This window comes from Pyxicephalus adspersus, chromosome 10, assembly GCF_032062135.1.
Source record: "Pyxicephalus adspersus chromosome 10, UCB_Pads_2.0, whole genome shotgun sequence".
Lineage (NCBI taxonomy): Eukaryota > Metazoa > Chordata > Amphibia > Anura > Pyxicephalidae > Pyxicephalus > Pyxicephalus adspersus.
The window spans coordinates 10,211,239-10,228,058 of NC_092867.1; the positions used below are offsets into that span (position 1 = coordinate 10,211,239).

General features: G+C 36.6%; 1 protein-coding gene across 6 annotated transcripts in view; it reads left to right on the plus strand.

Moving 5' to 3' along the window:
• The window catches only part of ZFYVE27 (zinc finger FYVE-type containing 27), a 70,433-nt gene that overhangs the window by 33,612 nt on the left and 20,001 nt on the right, over positions 1 to 16,820 (plus strand). For 3 of the 6 annotated variants that reach the window (XM_072424443.1, XM_072424439.1, XM_072424441.1), the window contains exons 8-11: positions 1,226 to 1,270; positions 4,873 to 4,944; positions 7,041 to 7,061; positions 8,721 to 8,865. In XM_072424443.1, coding sequence (XP_072280544.1) covers positions 1,226 to 1,270; positions 4,873 to 4,944; positions 7,041 to 7,061; positions 8,721 to 8,865 — 283 coding nt within the window. The remainder of the gene's footprint in view (positions 1 to 1,225; positions 1,271 to 4,872; positions 4,945 to 7,040; positions 7,062 to 8,720; positions 8,866 to 16,820) is intronic. The other 3 variants (XM_072424442.1, XM_072424440.1, XM_072424444.1) reach the window with 3 other exon arrangements.

Below are 16,820 nucleotides of genomic sequence, written 5' to 3' on the forward strand. Positions count from 1 at the left end.
AGGGGAGGATGGGAAAAAGATCCGGAAGGAAACCCGGTTCCACTGCCCTGAATGTAACGTTGGACTCTGTGCGTCCCCCTGTTTTAAAATTTACCACACTAGGGAGGTGTTTTAGAATAATATAGTACTTTACAATATACAGAGTTATTGCTGTTTCAGTATTTTCAGTATTTTTGATTTGTTTACATTGCTGATTTTTGTGTTTTTCCTTTAATTTTATTAAAAGTAATTTTTTTTTTTTTTTTACATGATTGTGTGTTTCAAACATTTTTTATATTCATATTAGCTACTAGAACCCCTGTTCGGACATATTTCTGTAAGTTACAGGTCTACAATTTAAAAAAAAATTTCATGAAAAACAGTGGATCACTTTTGGTACAGAAATCTAGACCTCAGTGTAACGCTTAGGTGGTTAATAACAGGCTAAATTATTTTCACTGTAAAAGAGTTTTTTCTCAATAGGAAACCCGAAAGCAGTTTGAAACAAATGCCAAATATTATTTTTTGATTTTTGCTGTTCTTTTTCAGTTGCAGACTGGTACGCAGTTTCTTGTCTACCTTTTCATGTTCAATGAAAACATATACAAGCCAAAAATGTTATGAAAAGCAAATGTGTCTTTCTTTAGTGAGCACAAAATCCAATGCTTAATTCATCTTTCACTTTCTTTATAATTCATCCTGTTGGTTATACAAATGATTTTCTTAGCATCTGATAATTATTATCCTCCTAATATAATTGCTGCATTATTCTGCACATTCCTCTAATACTCTATGGACAGTAAGATAAACTCTTTTGCCCTCCTGAGTAATGAGTTGACTACCCATCTGCTAACTTGGAAGGAGATGCTGGGATCCCACAGAGTTGTATTCCTGTACTGACGCTGGATGGAATCTCCTAAATCAGTCACAGCCTGGCAAAGCCTGTGCACTTCGTCCAAGCTTGGAACCAAGCCCGGCCTTCCTTTGTGGGCCGAGATATTGCTTTGTTTATTTTCATGATGAATGTGTTTTCGGAAAAAGTATTCCCTTTTTGCATAACAGTAATTCAATTTCTCCCGTTTCTATTTTGGTTGCTGTACTATATGAATTCTTCTCCCTGGCCAATTTCCTTGCTGTTTTTTTTTTTTTTTAATTTATTTTCCAGTTTCTTGCTTTAAAAAGCATTTTCTCCCTTTTTTAATGCCTCATTCTTCTCTGTTTCCTCCTCCGTTTTCTTTCTCCTCAGTTTTCCTCCTGCTCGGACAGCTCAGAGTTTACAAGCCATAAACTGGTACGATTTCAGAATTGCTTCTCAATTTACGTTGGAAACACGGTTCATTTTGCTTCCAACAGCCCTGGAAAAATTTGAGCTGATAACACACTTTCAGTGTTTGCCCATTGGAACTTAGAGCACAATAGGAGCAGAAAAGTACATTTCCACTGCTGTAAACCATATGCTTTAAGGGTTTTAACTAACCACATCTTTCAGTTGGATTCCTACACTTTGAAAATTTTGAATGATAGAACCTCCAGATTATTTAATTGGAAATTATTAGTTATATACAACATGGGTCTAGTTAAAGTTTCCAGAGCTTTGGACAAGCTTCAACAAAACCATTACTTACAGTGAAAATACTGTGTAACATAACTTAAATTGTGCAATCTGGCCTCTAATAATTTAATATTAATTTCTCTGGCCAATTTTATTTGTCAGAGAGAGAGGTAAAGGTTTACAAACCCTTTTGTTTTTTTGCAATGTGGGAGTTGGTAGGGCAGTATCAACAAGCTGCTGTTTCCTCCATTACAGCTCCTGTCCTCATACAGGTCTATGGAATGTTAAGTAGCTGAGGCTGATCAACAGTACCTGCAGTGAATGAGAGCGTCTCATACAGAAATATTTTTTTTTCAGTAGATTAGGGATGGGCAGCCTACTAGCCTCTTATTGCAGACTGTCAAAATGTTATTGCTGGTACAGTTACGGGGAGTCCGTGTGACAGAGCCTTATAGCAGTAAAACAATGGCTCTACACTTTCTCCTCTTTATCCAAAACGTAAAATAACAATCATGACTTAACCGAACCGAAGCAAAAGAAAAAGGGTCACAAGTTTACTTACAGGTGGGAAAAATAAAAGAATATATTATATTTTGCTTTTTGTTTTGCAATAGTTCCTAGACATATGAAATTTAGGATCAACAAGTATTTTTGAACTTCTCAAACAGATAATAAAACTGTTACTTTTAACCAAACAAAAGGGACCACAGGCTAAGGGGTGCTAGGGTATAGATATGATTTACAGTCAAACTATATTAAAGTCCTACTGTTGTTAACATATCTGGGCCCTGGACCATAGTCTGCATTTGGATTATAGGTGCCAGAGTCTGTTTTTGGCAGGCTCCCAGTTAATACAATCCAGCTACCCATCTTAAACTAGTGGAACCCACATAGGTTAGTGTGGTGTGAATAACATTTTATTTGATGTAAAATACATACTATTAACTAACTAGTTAAGCCTCACAAATTTGTCTAGAAGTATAAGATTTTTCTAAAACATTGGTACCAATGTGGATTTATGCTTTGTTTCTACATATATACAGAGGTGGATATGGCTCTTGCCAATCTCCTGGTTCCTTTGCCATTATACACCTTTTAAAAGTGGAAAGCAACTGTATATCTATTTTCTCCTAAAACAACTGCATACACTATTAACAAGAAAAAAACACTACCTAAAAAATGCTTTTTTCCTGCAATAGAGTTTTTCCTTGTCCAATGATCTTTTCTTGTATAACATATTAGAGACTCGTTGCTGTCAAGTTCTTGTTTTGCTGATCAAGTTTTTTTATTCTGAAAAGATTAAATACAGATTAGACTTTATAATGAAATTGGAGCTATCGCTTTTTCCCTGTGAATGATGGGTTAGAGCTTAGCTATGGCTCTATTAAAGTAATCACCCCCAAATGGAATATATTCTGCTTTGTTGTTAGTCCAATAAACATGTAAATGGCAGGAGAGAGAAGCTTTCTTCCTGTCCAGTGAATTTCACTTTGGATTCATATGAATAATAAAAAATAGATAAAGAGCAGTCATTCTGCTTTTACCTGCTGTCATCTAGAAAAAAGAAAGTATAATACAATGTGCACTTTTTATCCAATAGAAGCTGAAAACTGGGATTGAGACTCTAATAATTGATTGCCCAGAGCAAAGCAATTACATGCTGCATTTTGCATGCTATGCATCAGTACAATTGGCTCATGTGAGTTCCCTTTATAATAAGCAGATTTAAATGGACAGTAAAACTAAACTATTGCGGAAAAGGGGGTGTAACATTTACATATGTGTTAGTTCTGTGAAAAGATTAGATACTGTACTGACCCCAAAAATTGGACATGTTCATAGATCATAATTATTTTGCCAGAAAACCCTTTTTACCTGCCACACTTTTACAAACATCCTAATTCCCATATCTGCAATTTCCTTGCTTCTTGCAAAACATTTATAATTGGGAGACCTAGATTTATACCTTTGTGTACCTGTTACTTGTGATTGTTTCTGCATATGATAGGATATTGGTGATGTGAATATACAGAATAAAGATTTATGTTATTTATATATATATATATATATATATATATATATATATATATATTGAATCTTGTCTTTCCCTGATAAAACAATTGGAAATTGTATTTTTGGTGTTATCCTTTCGGTGTGTTCTTGGCTAAGGGGGGAAAAACTGCTCACAGATGGACTCAGAGGGCCCTGTTGGGGAATAGGTGGAATAGGTTACTTACTCAATCCACTCAGTTGTTTCAAAACCCAAATTATCATCTGTAAAGGTAACATATGTCTTTGGGGAATTTTACCTTCACTGCTTATTCTTGTCCATTATATCAATAGGTAACAAACATGAATCTCCTGGGAGAGAGAACAGACCCAGACAGATGCCCTTATTGGCTGATGCCTTTCATATGATGTTTAACTACTGTAAAATGTGGGATTTCACATCAATTTATTGTTAAATTGGCCACCAAGTCAATCTTTAAAAGAATGCAGGCTGCAAAAAAGGTTCCAACTTCCTAGCTAAGCTAAAGGTGCACTAAATTTGAGGTTTACAGTTCACTTGAAAGATACTCTTAATGTGCACCACCACTTCTCTGAGGGTAAAGCTTGTGGCACCACATAATCATACAACCAGTCAAGCTTATGCAGAGAAAATAAAAACCCAAAATACTAATCTTTTAAAGTTATCCTGTCACTATAACAAAGCATTGACATAGGCCTGTCCACAAAGAAAGTAACACTCCTGGAAGTTTAGATCATCCAACCCTAACCAGTTCCTCCTGCTTATCTCTGTCACTACTGTAATGCATAAAGGAGGAACCTGTTACATCTGCAGAGGACCCAAGAGAATAACACTCCCAAAAAAGTTTGTTTTTAATTTTACTTTTGTGCATCAGCAAAAGATTACTCAGGATAAGAACTGGTCTCGATGGCATGGGCAGGCAGCAGGGTTTTTGCATATAAAGATATTCTAGGTTTCTTTTCTTCTAATTATTTCATTATCCTGTTTTTGGTACTACAAACCTGTGCAGTGCTGTGCAATAAATAATTTTAGTGATGTGGATAAAAGAAAGAAATTGTGATAAATACCGTACAATTAAGGACACAATTTTTTTCCAATATGATCATTGTTTCTAGAAACATGTTTGTCATCAGATGGAACCTAATGTGGCTAAAATTAGTTATTCAGATGTTATACAATTTGGGAGCTCTATGATTTTAGTTGGATGCAGTTAAGGAAAGGATAGTGCTATGTTCCATTTACTGTGTAGTTATGTTACACTGCAGATTTGTAAGAATATTTAGCACATCATAAAATGTTTTATATGTGGCAGGACCTCTCTCCAGGGAGTGTAGAGGAAGCAGAGGAAGCTGAACCCGATGATGAATTTAAAGATGCTATTGAGGTAGGTAAAAGTTGCTTATTAAAAATATGCAGTGAATATTTATTTCTGTTTTTTGAGCACTTTGTGGATTGGTTAAATGTTTATCATAGGACTGATAAAGAAGCTAAAGTCTGTACACTGGCATGAAACTATATAAACCAGGCAAAGGCTGTATTTTTAATATATTAACCTTTAATGTGGTGAAATGAAGGGTTCCTGAGCTGCTTGAATGAGTCGTATCACACTACAGGGTTTATTAGGCTCTTTTTTAAACTTGGCCTTTAATCTTCCTAACGATATGTCTAGAATATTCAACATTTTCTAGAGTTTTAATGCATTTGTGCTCAACTCTGGTCCTCAAGGCCAGTGAAAATAACTGAAAAACATTGGCTGCTGGTGCTCCAGAGGACCATAGTTGAGCACCATTGGTTTAATGTGTCCTATTTGCTTTTAAAACTGCACAAAAAAAGATGGGACTGTCTCTTCTAATGGCTATACAGAGGGAGCACACTTAGATAATGGAGTGTGCTTGGGCAATAAAAAAAGGTGATGTCTTTTGCATGACCACACTAATAGCACTTCACTCCATCTGTGAAAATTTGATTCCAAAGTTTGCTGTATTTTTTATGTTATTAGTTAAAATGGCTAATATCTAACATGAAAAAAATATGAAATATATATATATATAAAAAAATCTCAAAACATTAACACTAAAATTACATATTGGTTCTCAAAATAAATATTCAGGTTGGAAATCTTTATAAATAACATTGCATAATTTATTAAGAAGAAAATGACATAAAAACGGTCAATGGAAATTAAAACCATTACCTTACTAAGAGCTTGAGTAAAAATCATACTAAAAATAAAAGTAAAAATGGAAATCACACAATGATAAAACCTGCATGAATTTCATAAATAATAATGTGGCTCAGTGTATATGGCCCCCATTTAATTTATGTACTGCCAACAACTTGTGGACGTGCCTCTGATGAGAAGGTGTGTGATGCCCTGGGGATCTTTTCCCAGTCCTAGATCAGTAAGCTCCTGGATAGGTTGAGGCACTACTTGATGAATGCACTGATACAAAATGTCACAGAGCGTCATTATTAGATTCAGGTCTTGGGACATTGAGGGCCAGGAGGAACTTGAGCTTCACTGCACCATTGTAAGGTCTGAAAATGGGTCCAAGGATTTTGTCCCAGTACCTAACCACAAGATAGGACACCATTTTGTAACGTGTGGAGGTCAATGCTTCTGTTCAAAGATGTGCACATTTACAAGGCATCTCCAGAATCTTTTATGTGTGGAGAGACACCAATGGTGAACCTGCCAATTCTGGTGTTCCAAGAAAATGTCAGTTGAGCTGCATGGTTCTGAGCTGTAAGCAGAGGTCCCCCTGGACCAACTGACATCCTAGAAGTTTAATTAACTTGGTGTTATACTGCGTTGTGTTCCCCTAATTTTTATGTATGTATATAAATATACACACATACACTAACCCAGACACTTTATTGGGTTCACTTTATTTTAGTTCATATAATATGTTGGTATCATTCAATTGCTGCAGATTTGTTTGCTGCACATCCATGATGTAATACCACCATTCAAAAATTTTGTGATGATAAGCAGTTTAACAGGTGTGCCCAATAAAATGGCTGATGTGCTAGTCAACAAAAAAGGAAGGTGTGTGTACTCCTGTTCCAGGGTAAGAATTTTGTTTTTCTATGAATAAAAAATAATGAATTAGGTTGTTTTGGGTTTAGATGTGTTTTACTTATCCAAAGCAAAATTAATCCCAGTGACTTTAAAGATTGAATTTTATCTTGGCTAAATCCTATGTTAATGTGTCCAGCATAACATTTTTAATAAATGTAGGGAACTGTCCTTTTACGCATTTGTAAATTTATACAAGTAAAAAAGCTTTGGCTTCAAATGCTACATTATTCGGCACATTCCTCTAATACTCCATGGTCAGTAAGATAAACAGTAAGATCAATATGACAGTGGATGTGTTCCACAGTTGTGATGACCATCTATTCGAAAGCGGCATTTTTCTGACATTTTCAAATTTAGATTATAACCGTATTCTCTTTTGTCCATGCTGCTTGGGAAAGGAGCAACAACTGATGACCATGGTGAGTGCAGGCAAAGTGATAAAGGAGAATGATTCCCAAATGGCTTATTTAAAAAAAATCATGCTCTCATATCTCCAGCTTTTTTTATTTTGGCATTTCATAATTATGGTCCTGCTACTTTCCCAGCCATACATACCTGCATGCCCTACTACAATCAACACTTTTACACAATAAACATTAGTCAGTCATTGGAATTACATTTCTTTTGGAATAAAATATAGTAAAACAATATAGAACAAATCGGTATATTGTGCCATTATGGCATTTAATAGAACAGTCAGTTTAAAGAGGACCTATCCTAAAAGATAATGTAAGCTGCCATTGCTTATTCCGTTTAAACAAAAAAAAAATCTTGGTTGATGTTCTGCCTTTAATACCTTCTAAATCACTGATCCAGATTGAGTTTGCAGTTTGGGCGATCGGCTGATTGTGGCTAAGCAGGTGCTACAGGTATCTGCATGCTTGATTCAACTTAAAATACTAAAACCAAAAGATCAGCTTTTTATCTAGCCAATCGGCATACTTTAGAATAAGTTCAGCAATGAAGTCTTACATAATTTTGCGGTAAAGATTATTTTTTAGATAAAAAAAGAGCAGAAGTATATATTTAAGTAGATTTCACTGATACTGCAAGAGGTAAAGCCTGCTCAGTAATAACATACAGCAGCAAGACATCAGAATGGATGTGTGCAATGTAAAAACTTTGGGACTTTTGATGTTGCATGAAAATATTAAGTGCTGCCTGGGCTTTAATAAAAAATAGTCTTAATCCAAGGAAATAAACATAGCTTTCATTAAAAGTATTTTGGACACATCATGTAAAGAAAGGACTGACCAGAGAGGTATCCGATTTTGGTTAAGACTGAAAGTAAAAGTCAGTAGAAGAAAAAAAGAAGCATATATTAATAATGCCATTGCTATGAATCATCAAGTTCTCACAAATCCATCTGCTGATGGAATGGTATACCAAAGTCTATGATATCCCAAATAGAAAATACATAGTTACGTAGTAAAAGCTGATTTCTAGCAATAGACTATTCTTTGCTTTTTGTAAAGGGGGAAAAAATTTTGTAGGTGCTGAGTTTTTCATACCAAACTTTACAGAAATGTGTAGGTGTAGGAAGTGATATATGCTTGTACATAGATTTTTTTATTATTTTGGGGATACCAGTCTAAAACTTTTGAAACACACCAGCAATCCCTATTGTGGCCTATGCCATTCTCTACTTTTAAAGTGGTGAACACTGACTGGCAATCTAAAAAATGGTGATCTGTCTGCTTGCTGTTATATAAACATAGCAACCAGGACATTAAAACTCAAAATCAATATCATAATAATGTATGTAATGGCCCAAAAAGGCTATGTCAGGTTCCCAAACAGTACAGAGGTGTGTTCTGTGGCCAATGGTAAACACACTAATTTGTGTGTGTATTACAACCTCCTTTCCCTGTAAAAGCAAATGAAAAAAATAAATGCATGTACTTGGTTGTCCAAGTGCATTCTAAAAACAAACATTCATTTAAAAAGTTGGCTGCAATACCACCATTGGCATAACCCAGCCCTTTGGGCCAAAACTTTGATAAAACATAACAATTTTGCTTTTATACCATGAATTATCATTAATATTACTGTATCCTTTATGCTACTGTCTGTATCAGGAGGATGATGATGTATCCCAATGTCCTTCAGAATATGAACTGAACCTTCAGGATAACGGATTCTTAAGCAGGAATGATGCCATTAAAAGCAAAGTTTCCAAACTTACAGAGCGGCTGCGAAAGAGATATCCTTCTAATAACCTGGGTAAGTGTCTATAATACCAAATAAAAGGCATTGTGCTCTGGTCTACTTGAACAGTCAGTGAATGGCTCATGGTTTAAGTTATAAACAGATGCGTGATGTATATTGTATATCTCAATTATAATTTTGTCATTTATATGTTGTTATTTAGAGTGTTACTTTTGCCACTTTTGCTTTGTTGGACAAAGTGATGGTGGTAACTGCAATTTCCTTAAACCATTAGCAGATATAGAATTCTGTGCTTTCCATGATGACTAATTGATGTTGCCAAACACTAAAACATATAGGACTTGTTTAGAATACTTTTTTTAAATCTCTAGTGAGCTATACTACAAAACCACTTTGTGTGGAGGAAGGAGACTTCTGCAGCCGCTATGTAAAACACATTACATGGGACACATATAGCTGCCGTCTCTTGAGATATGTAACTTTGCACTGTTGGCCCTTTCTTGTAAAATTTATTCACAGAAAGTTTAACTTTTTTTTTTCCTCTGACATATTGTGAATTAAGAGTTAATTTTAGGGTTTAGGTTGCTAACTGGAAACACAAGGAAACTGGTGTACATTTCAATGTTGGTCTGAGAAAAGAATGAAAAATAAACACTGCATGAGACGATTTTACATATGCTAGAAATAATTAGGAGCAGGGAAAACTTTTGATGTAGTCATCTCTGTGTCACTAATCATACAGCAGGGGGACTGCAGTTTTTGGACTGTATTAGACATGTGACTGAGGTAGGGCCATTAGATTGTGAGCTGCTTTGAAGGACAGTTAGTGACATGAATATTGATTGATTGATTAGGAGATACATTTTTTGGGAAGGGGAGACCTAAACACATATCGGACAGAGCCTTCTAGCCCAGGGTATCTATGTTTCAAACCAAATCCAATTTGCCAAGAACACATGTTTAGAAACTGAATTTGTGACTAGCATTCTCATTGCTGCCTGGTATAATAGTAATTGACATTACTCCTCTTCCACAATCTTTTCACCCGCTTCCTTTCATCACAGCCTCACTTCCTTGTTTTCCTTACAGCCATTGTGGATGGTACACCCACTACATTTACTCTAGCCCTGCTCCTTACCACCTAGGCCTACGTATGCCCTGTCCTTTGTCAGAAAGCATGGCACCTGCTGTTCCAACAATATTTGGCATTGATGATTTAGAGCAGTGGTGCCCAACCTTTTTTCATCTGGGGGTCTCTGTTGACATTGCACCAAATAAATGAAATGACAAATCAAGATTTTCTGCAATGGATATTTCTTGGATCATCTTCAGGTCCCTACATCTCCCTGTTCCTTAGAAATTAGGGTTCACAGAAGGTAAGTGGCCAGCTATGTGTGACAGGGTAGCACAGTATGATAGGTATAGTTTTTCTGTGATGGCGTTGCATCAATAACATTTTAGGGGGAGTTAGCCACAAGTGACCCCCACTTATCCCACATTTTATTATACCTACATCTCCCCTTTCAGGAGAAATTGGGATTCAAAGAACATAAGGGCACGATGGTATGGTAGGAGTGATACAATTTTAGTGGGGGTGGCACAAGAGTCCCCCACTTATCCTTCATTTCCCTTCCTCTACTGTTAAAGAGACATTAAGGTTCACAGAAGGTAAGCAGCCATCTATGTGTGACAGGGTAGCACGGTATACCAGTTATAGTTTTTCATATCTTGTGATGGTGCTGTAGTGATGACATTTTAGGGGGAGTTGGCCACAAGAGTCCTGCACTTGCAGTTACAATTGGGGTCCATAGAGAGTAAGAGGATAGCTATGTGTGACAGGATAGGCATGATATGATGGATATAACATTTTTGAGGGGAAAGGGAATTAAGGAGTTTCCTACTGGCTCCCACATTTCCAGTTGCCAATATCCTTCTGTTCCAGACAAACTGGAGTTCACAGAAGGTAAGTGTCCAGCTATGTGTAACAGGTACCCCACCAGATACTCAGTCCGTCTGCATCTGCAGATTTGACTCCAGGCGGCAGTGAGCCATACTGAGTGTCTCCCCCTAGCCTGAGTTCCATGACACAAGGAAGGGGTAACTGCATTGCAACCTAACTGCCAACCTGAATGCAGCCTTGAAGTTTTGTGAACTTTAAGGGGCACCACAGTGCACAGACAATTGGCAGTACCCCAATGTTCATGGCCATGAGCGTGGCCCCCAGGGGGTCCCCAACATGCAAACTTAATTTGGGGAACCCGAAAAGAGAGGGCTGAATCTGACAGCTCCGCAGGCCGTCGGTTGGGTGCCCCTGATTTGGAGGAATGGTGCCTGACTATAAGTGCAATGAAGATGGGTAAAATTAAATCTATGTTTTGGACTGTAGCAGTAACGGTAACATTTTGCACATAAGTGACTGACTGGACATCATCTCTTCATTTTGTTGGGATGGTGATTGTCAGATGGCGATAATGTAAGCTACAAATAATTTAAGATGAATATGTTCCATGACCTAGAAAGGAATCACTTTTTTTCTGTTGCTCAGTACACTGATACCATCTGGAAATCTTCCCTCGCTCTGGCAGAAGGATAAATTATACATCCTCCCTCAGTGGTATATTGCCGTGATATAGCTTTAGCATTTTATTTTTTAAGTTCTAGTCGAATGCTTGCCCAGACCAGGCAGGAGTCATCCTGGAGCACAGCAGCAGCAGTATGTAGAGATATAAAATCTCGAGGCCTCTGCAGTGAAGGATGACTCCAGTTTCTCTGACATCTGACAATGAATCATGAAACTCCTACAGATGGTCTTGCATGACCTTCTGAATCTCTACTTAAAGTCACGAACACTATTCCTACCTGTGATCATGAGGTGATCCTATCATTATCAAGTGTGTTACAAGTTAATAATGGCTGCTGCTGACTTTTTTTTTAAACAAATTTATACCCTGTAGAAATATATTGGTGGGAAATTGGTACATGAAAAATGGATGAATGTTTTACATTTAAAGTGTAATACAAAGCATTACCTGTGCTTTAATTCAAGCCCAACGTTTGATTTGAATCTGTTGAATAAAATTAAAGTGCATAAAAACGAAAGGTGACCATAGTCTTACAGTTCATTCTCTTTAGAATGCTATCATTGGGTAAGTAGAAATGCCCACAAACCCCCGAGAAAACCAATATTTAGCTAGCAAAACAGAAAGAGGCAGAGTCATGCTCTACTCCATGTAATATGAAAACAAGTGTTAGTTTTATTTGTCTGTCTGTCATTTGCAACCCCTATTTAATGTACAGCGCTGCAAAATATGTTGGGACTAAATAAACCCTGTTAAAATAATATTCCTGAATAAATACTGCAATCTAATGCAGTGAGTATTGGCTGTTTTAATTCTGAAATGCAAAAGAGTCTCAGTAGGTAGACCGTGTTCAACCCAGACTTTTTTTAAGCTGGGTGGGAAGAAATTGTAGTTGGGTGGCAGCCCCTGTATTGTGACCCAAATCTTCAGTAACCACCCAAAAACAGCCAGGTGGCTACTGAAAAGCGCTGGGTGGTGCACCCGGCTAAAAAGGGCTGGGGAGAACGCTGAAATAGAAAATACAGGGCCGAGAAGGCTTGTTTATGGGGTAAAAAGAGGTAGCATCATGGAACATAAGGGTATTGGAAAGAGTAGCAGCAGGTAGTGGCCAAAGAACGATAAGGGTAACAGAAAAAATAAAGGAAAGGGGGTTTTTGATGCAAGTACATCTTGTTCCTGTCAATGCTGATTAACATCACTGTATATAATGATACAATCCAACCTTGAAAATGGAGTCCGTTAAATACTGTCAATGTAAATATTTGTGAGTGTTCCCACTGGATGACAGTTGTTAGGAATCACTAACACATAGTGTTGTAATTCGGAATAGTGTGTATGGAGACTGGATAAAATCTGCTGCATCTCTGTTCAGGTCGAAAAAAAGACAATTCTGCTGCTGCAAAAAGTAACTGTAATAGGGCTATTTTGTCTGTTGTACATTACCTGTAGTAATTGGATACTGCAATCATTCTAGTTTGTTTGTGCATCTAAAGGGTAAGTATTTTAGGTCGCAAGATACATAAAAATTGAGTGACCGCCACCAATAATACTCTAAATCAGGGGTGTCAACTCTGGCCCAAGGGCCAAATCTAGCTCCCAATGTCCTTTTTTTGGGCCCCAAAAGGAATCCTAAATATGAACTGCAGCTGGCCGCTACCACACTTCCTGGCATCATTCGCGTCTATAGACCAGCGGGCTCTCTGCCTATGCGTGGCCCCGCTATGGACTGTTTTATAGACGCAAATAATGCTGGAAATTTTAGTAGCAGCTCTATTTCATTGAAGAGGAAGTTTCAGCGACGGGCCACTCATAAGATTTAGCTTTGCATTGGCCACGTCTGGCATTTCCAGCACTCCCCCTCAGCTGTACTTTTCCTTGTTATTCAAAGGCATGGACTTGAATGCTTGCATTTTCATAGAAGAATATTGTAATTATTATTGTTAGCCTGTGCAAAATAGTTACCATTGAAATTTAACTCAGAAGGCTACAAATAGAGAAAGAGGCATAAGATTTTTTTCTTAAATAAAATAAAAAAAATGTAGGCTTTATTATAGGCTTGTTCCAGATTGAAATTGAAGCAAAACCTCTTTTTTGGAAAGAAAAAAAAATCCTCAATTTTTTCAATAAATTTCAAGACTTTGTGTAAGTTTTTAATTTTAGCTGCCTGTGTATTTGAGTCTGACACCCCTGCTTTTAATAAATACAGCAATTCTGGCAAATATGTCGGTTTGGTTGCCGTAATTTTGTCTTTTTAAATGTTTCAGATATCTTATGTTGGCAAAATGTATGCAGCATTGTACCTAACTTTTGGAAAAGCAGTTCAGTTCTCAGATAGGAAAGTTTAGAGGGTATAGGCAGGCAACCAAGTCCAAACAAAGATAGATTCAGCTGTGAAGGCCTGTATAGGAAAGTACAGCGGACATTCACTCTCAGTTGTTCATCAGTCCGCCAGGGTGGATTGAGAAGCAACGTCAACGACAAGCACAACCATTCATCATGGGCAAGAATCATGTCGTTTTAGGTTTTGTTTTACATGTTATTTTACAATTAGGATGATAAGGGTTATGTTGTCTAGTTGAAAGGACAGGCATAGTGTATTTTAGGTAAGAACATATTGTTGATGACAGGGTCTGTAATTGCTGAGTGGGATTTCTTGTTTTCAGCAGTAAAAGTCCATAAAATCTAGCTTTGGCTTCTCACCCTTTTTCTGTAAGAAGCAGTCAGTACTTTTAATTGCTATAAGGTATCAAGAACATTTTGATTTTAGTACATTTAATTTTTCAAGGTTTATGTGCAAATTTGCTATTCTAGCGTTCAAGCATTACAGAGATGCAGCCTAAATCAAAAAAATGTCTGATATAAGTATTTTTTTTTCTTATTTAAGGCCCCATTCTGTAAAATATTTACTCAGCATTAATTTATGCACACATTACTTCTGTGTATGGATTCCACACATATTATCACACAGGGTGGCAACTCTTTGTTTATTTCATTTCGTGCAATAGTCATTGCAACAACATCAGTTTTTCCAGTGTGGGATTTAAAAGTGTTTTAAAACTGATACATTTTCCCAAGAAAAGTTGTTTTCTTTTCATTTGACTACTAAAACAGAGAAAAGTTGTTTTCTTTTCATTTGACTACTAAAACAGAGAAGAAATCAATCCATCCATTATTTTTTTATAACTGTACAAGACCTACCACAGTGCAAAGACATTTTTAAAAAAATATTGTAACATTGAAATTTTGTGCCATCCAAGTTAGCTTGACTGCAGTTGCTCTTGGAACTACTGATTTTCCAGTAAGCTTTGGAACTCTTTGAAAATTTAACTTTATGGACTTCACATAAAAAAATGTTTATAACACTTGGCTGGAATGCACATTGCATTAGGTTTTAGGCTTAGAAGTAATTATAACATAAATATTACAAATCTGAGGAAAATTAGGACATGATTAATGTCTCAATAAATCTATTCTATCCTAAAAGCAGTATCTTCCATGTGTTATAATTTTTTTTTTTAGAATAGTTTATGTATGTAATTTTTTTGTTATTTTACATGACTAGCATAGCAAGCAGGTGGTGAATAATTTTTGCATCTAGTATTGATTTTTAGGTTAAAGTAAAATTTCCTCTTCAAAGAATCCCCGATCAGGCAGGTCCATTTGCAGGGACAGGCAGATGTCCATTCTACAATATTCCCCACTGCCTGATCGCTCCAGGTATCTGTCAAAAGCTTGTGAGGGGAATGAATGAACTCCTGCATGTCTGTACAGGAGTTATGTCTTCCTAGCCTGGCCAGTCAAGATGGCCAAAGATCGAGATTCAGAGAAAAAGATGGCAGCATCCGCAACGGAATGGGGCCAAGTGAGAACCCCCAACGCTTAGTTCTGCTTTAAGATTACCTATGAAACACAAAATATGATAAAATTCAGAGAGTATACAGGAGAATAAGATGGCAGTGCTCTGCAAGTGAATGGGGGCAGGCAAGCATCGTAGGTTTTGTTCCCCTTTGAGTTTTTATTAAGTCAATCCATCCATCCATCTATCCATCCGTTCATCCATCTATAAAGAAGAAACATAGGTAGGCTTTTACTCCCCTTTNCCCCCCCCCCCCCCGCCCCCCCCAAACTGCCCCAATCTTTATTCAGAGGTCCCTAAAATACCTAATTTATTTTTTGGTGTATTGATTATACCATTGAAAGTGTTTGGTTATAATCTGATCAGTAAGGTTAAAAATACTCTTAGATTGTAAGCTCTTCTGGACAGGGTCTTCTCCTATTCCTGTGTCACTGTCTATATCTGTATGTCTGACATTTGCAACCTCTATGCAGACCTGTGTAATATGTTGGCATTATATAAATACTGTTCATTAATAATAATAATAATAATAATATTAATAATAATAATCTTCACAAAAAGCTAGTTAGCTCATCGCCTCCTGCGTGATCTGCCTTTGCCGCAGGCAATATTTAGAATTGATCCCAGAACTATTTGTGGACTACAAAACAATCTACAAAAGATGTAGATAAGAAGGTATTTTGTATCCTACTTCCATCCTTAGAATGACGATACTGCTCCTCCATTCTCCGTGTGAGAATAACTTCATATTTTACTGTAGCAACCAGTGCTGTGGAGTTAGGGCAATTTTTGGATAGCTGGAGTCAGCAAAAAATGTACTCACTCCTAATAAATATAAGTTGTTCTGATATCATACAAGGCCTAATTTATTAAAGCCTGAAGAAAATACACTTTAATCAGTGAACCTCGGTAATCCAGCAAACTTGGAATGAATTTTTAAGTCATTTGCTATTTGTTTTCAATCCTGGATCAGATCCATGCCAGGTTTGCTAACTCACCCTTGTTCACTGATGAATGTGTATCCTGTCCAGCCTGGGAGAGCTTTCATAAATCAGGTCTACAGTATGTAAAAATGTCCTATTTCACAGATAACAGTCATGAAAAAATAGTTCACTGCTGTACTAATTAGGCCCACTGCAGAGTTGTGACTAGTATAAAGCTCACATAAGCTATTCTGCAGCCTAACATTTATATACTTAGTTCATTAAAAATATTTGATAGGATTATGAAATTTTTGCTTAGTGTTGATATAATCAGGGTTGTTCAGTAAGATTACATTCCACATATATACATTCCCTGCACAATGAAAGTGTTGTGAGAAAGCAGAGGTGTAGTTATCACCCCATTCATGCTTTACACACGTGTCTGCACTTCTTTTTTTACCAACTATTTTACAGCTATATGCCAAGATTAACATTTAGTATGTTTTGGGTTTTGCAATTGTTTTTTTTTTTTTTTTAGATTAATTAGTTTAACCACCTGGGCGTTAAACCCGACTTAGTTCGGGGTAAAAACACTTGCAAAAAGTGTTAAAATCAAACTTTTCTCAGGTGGTTAAAAATATAAACAAACTT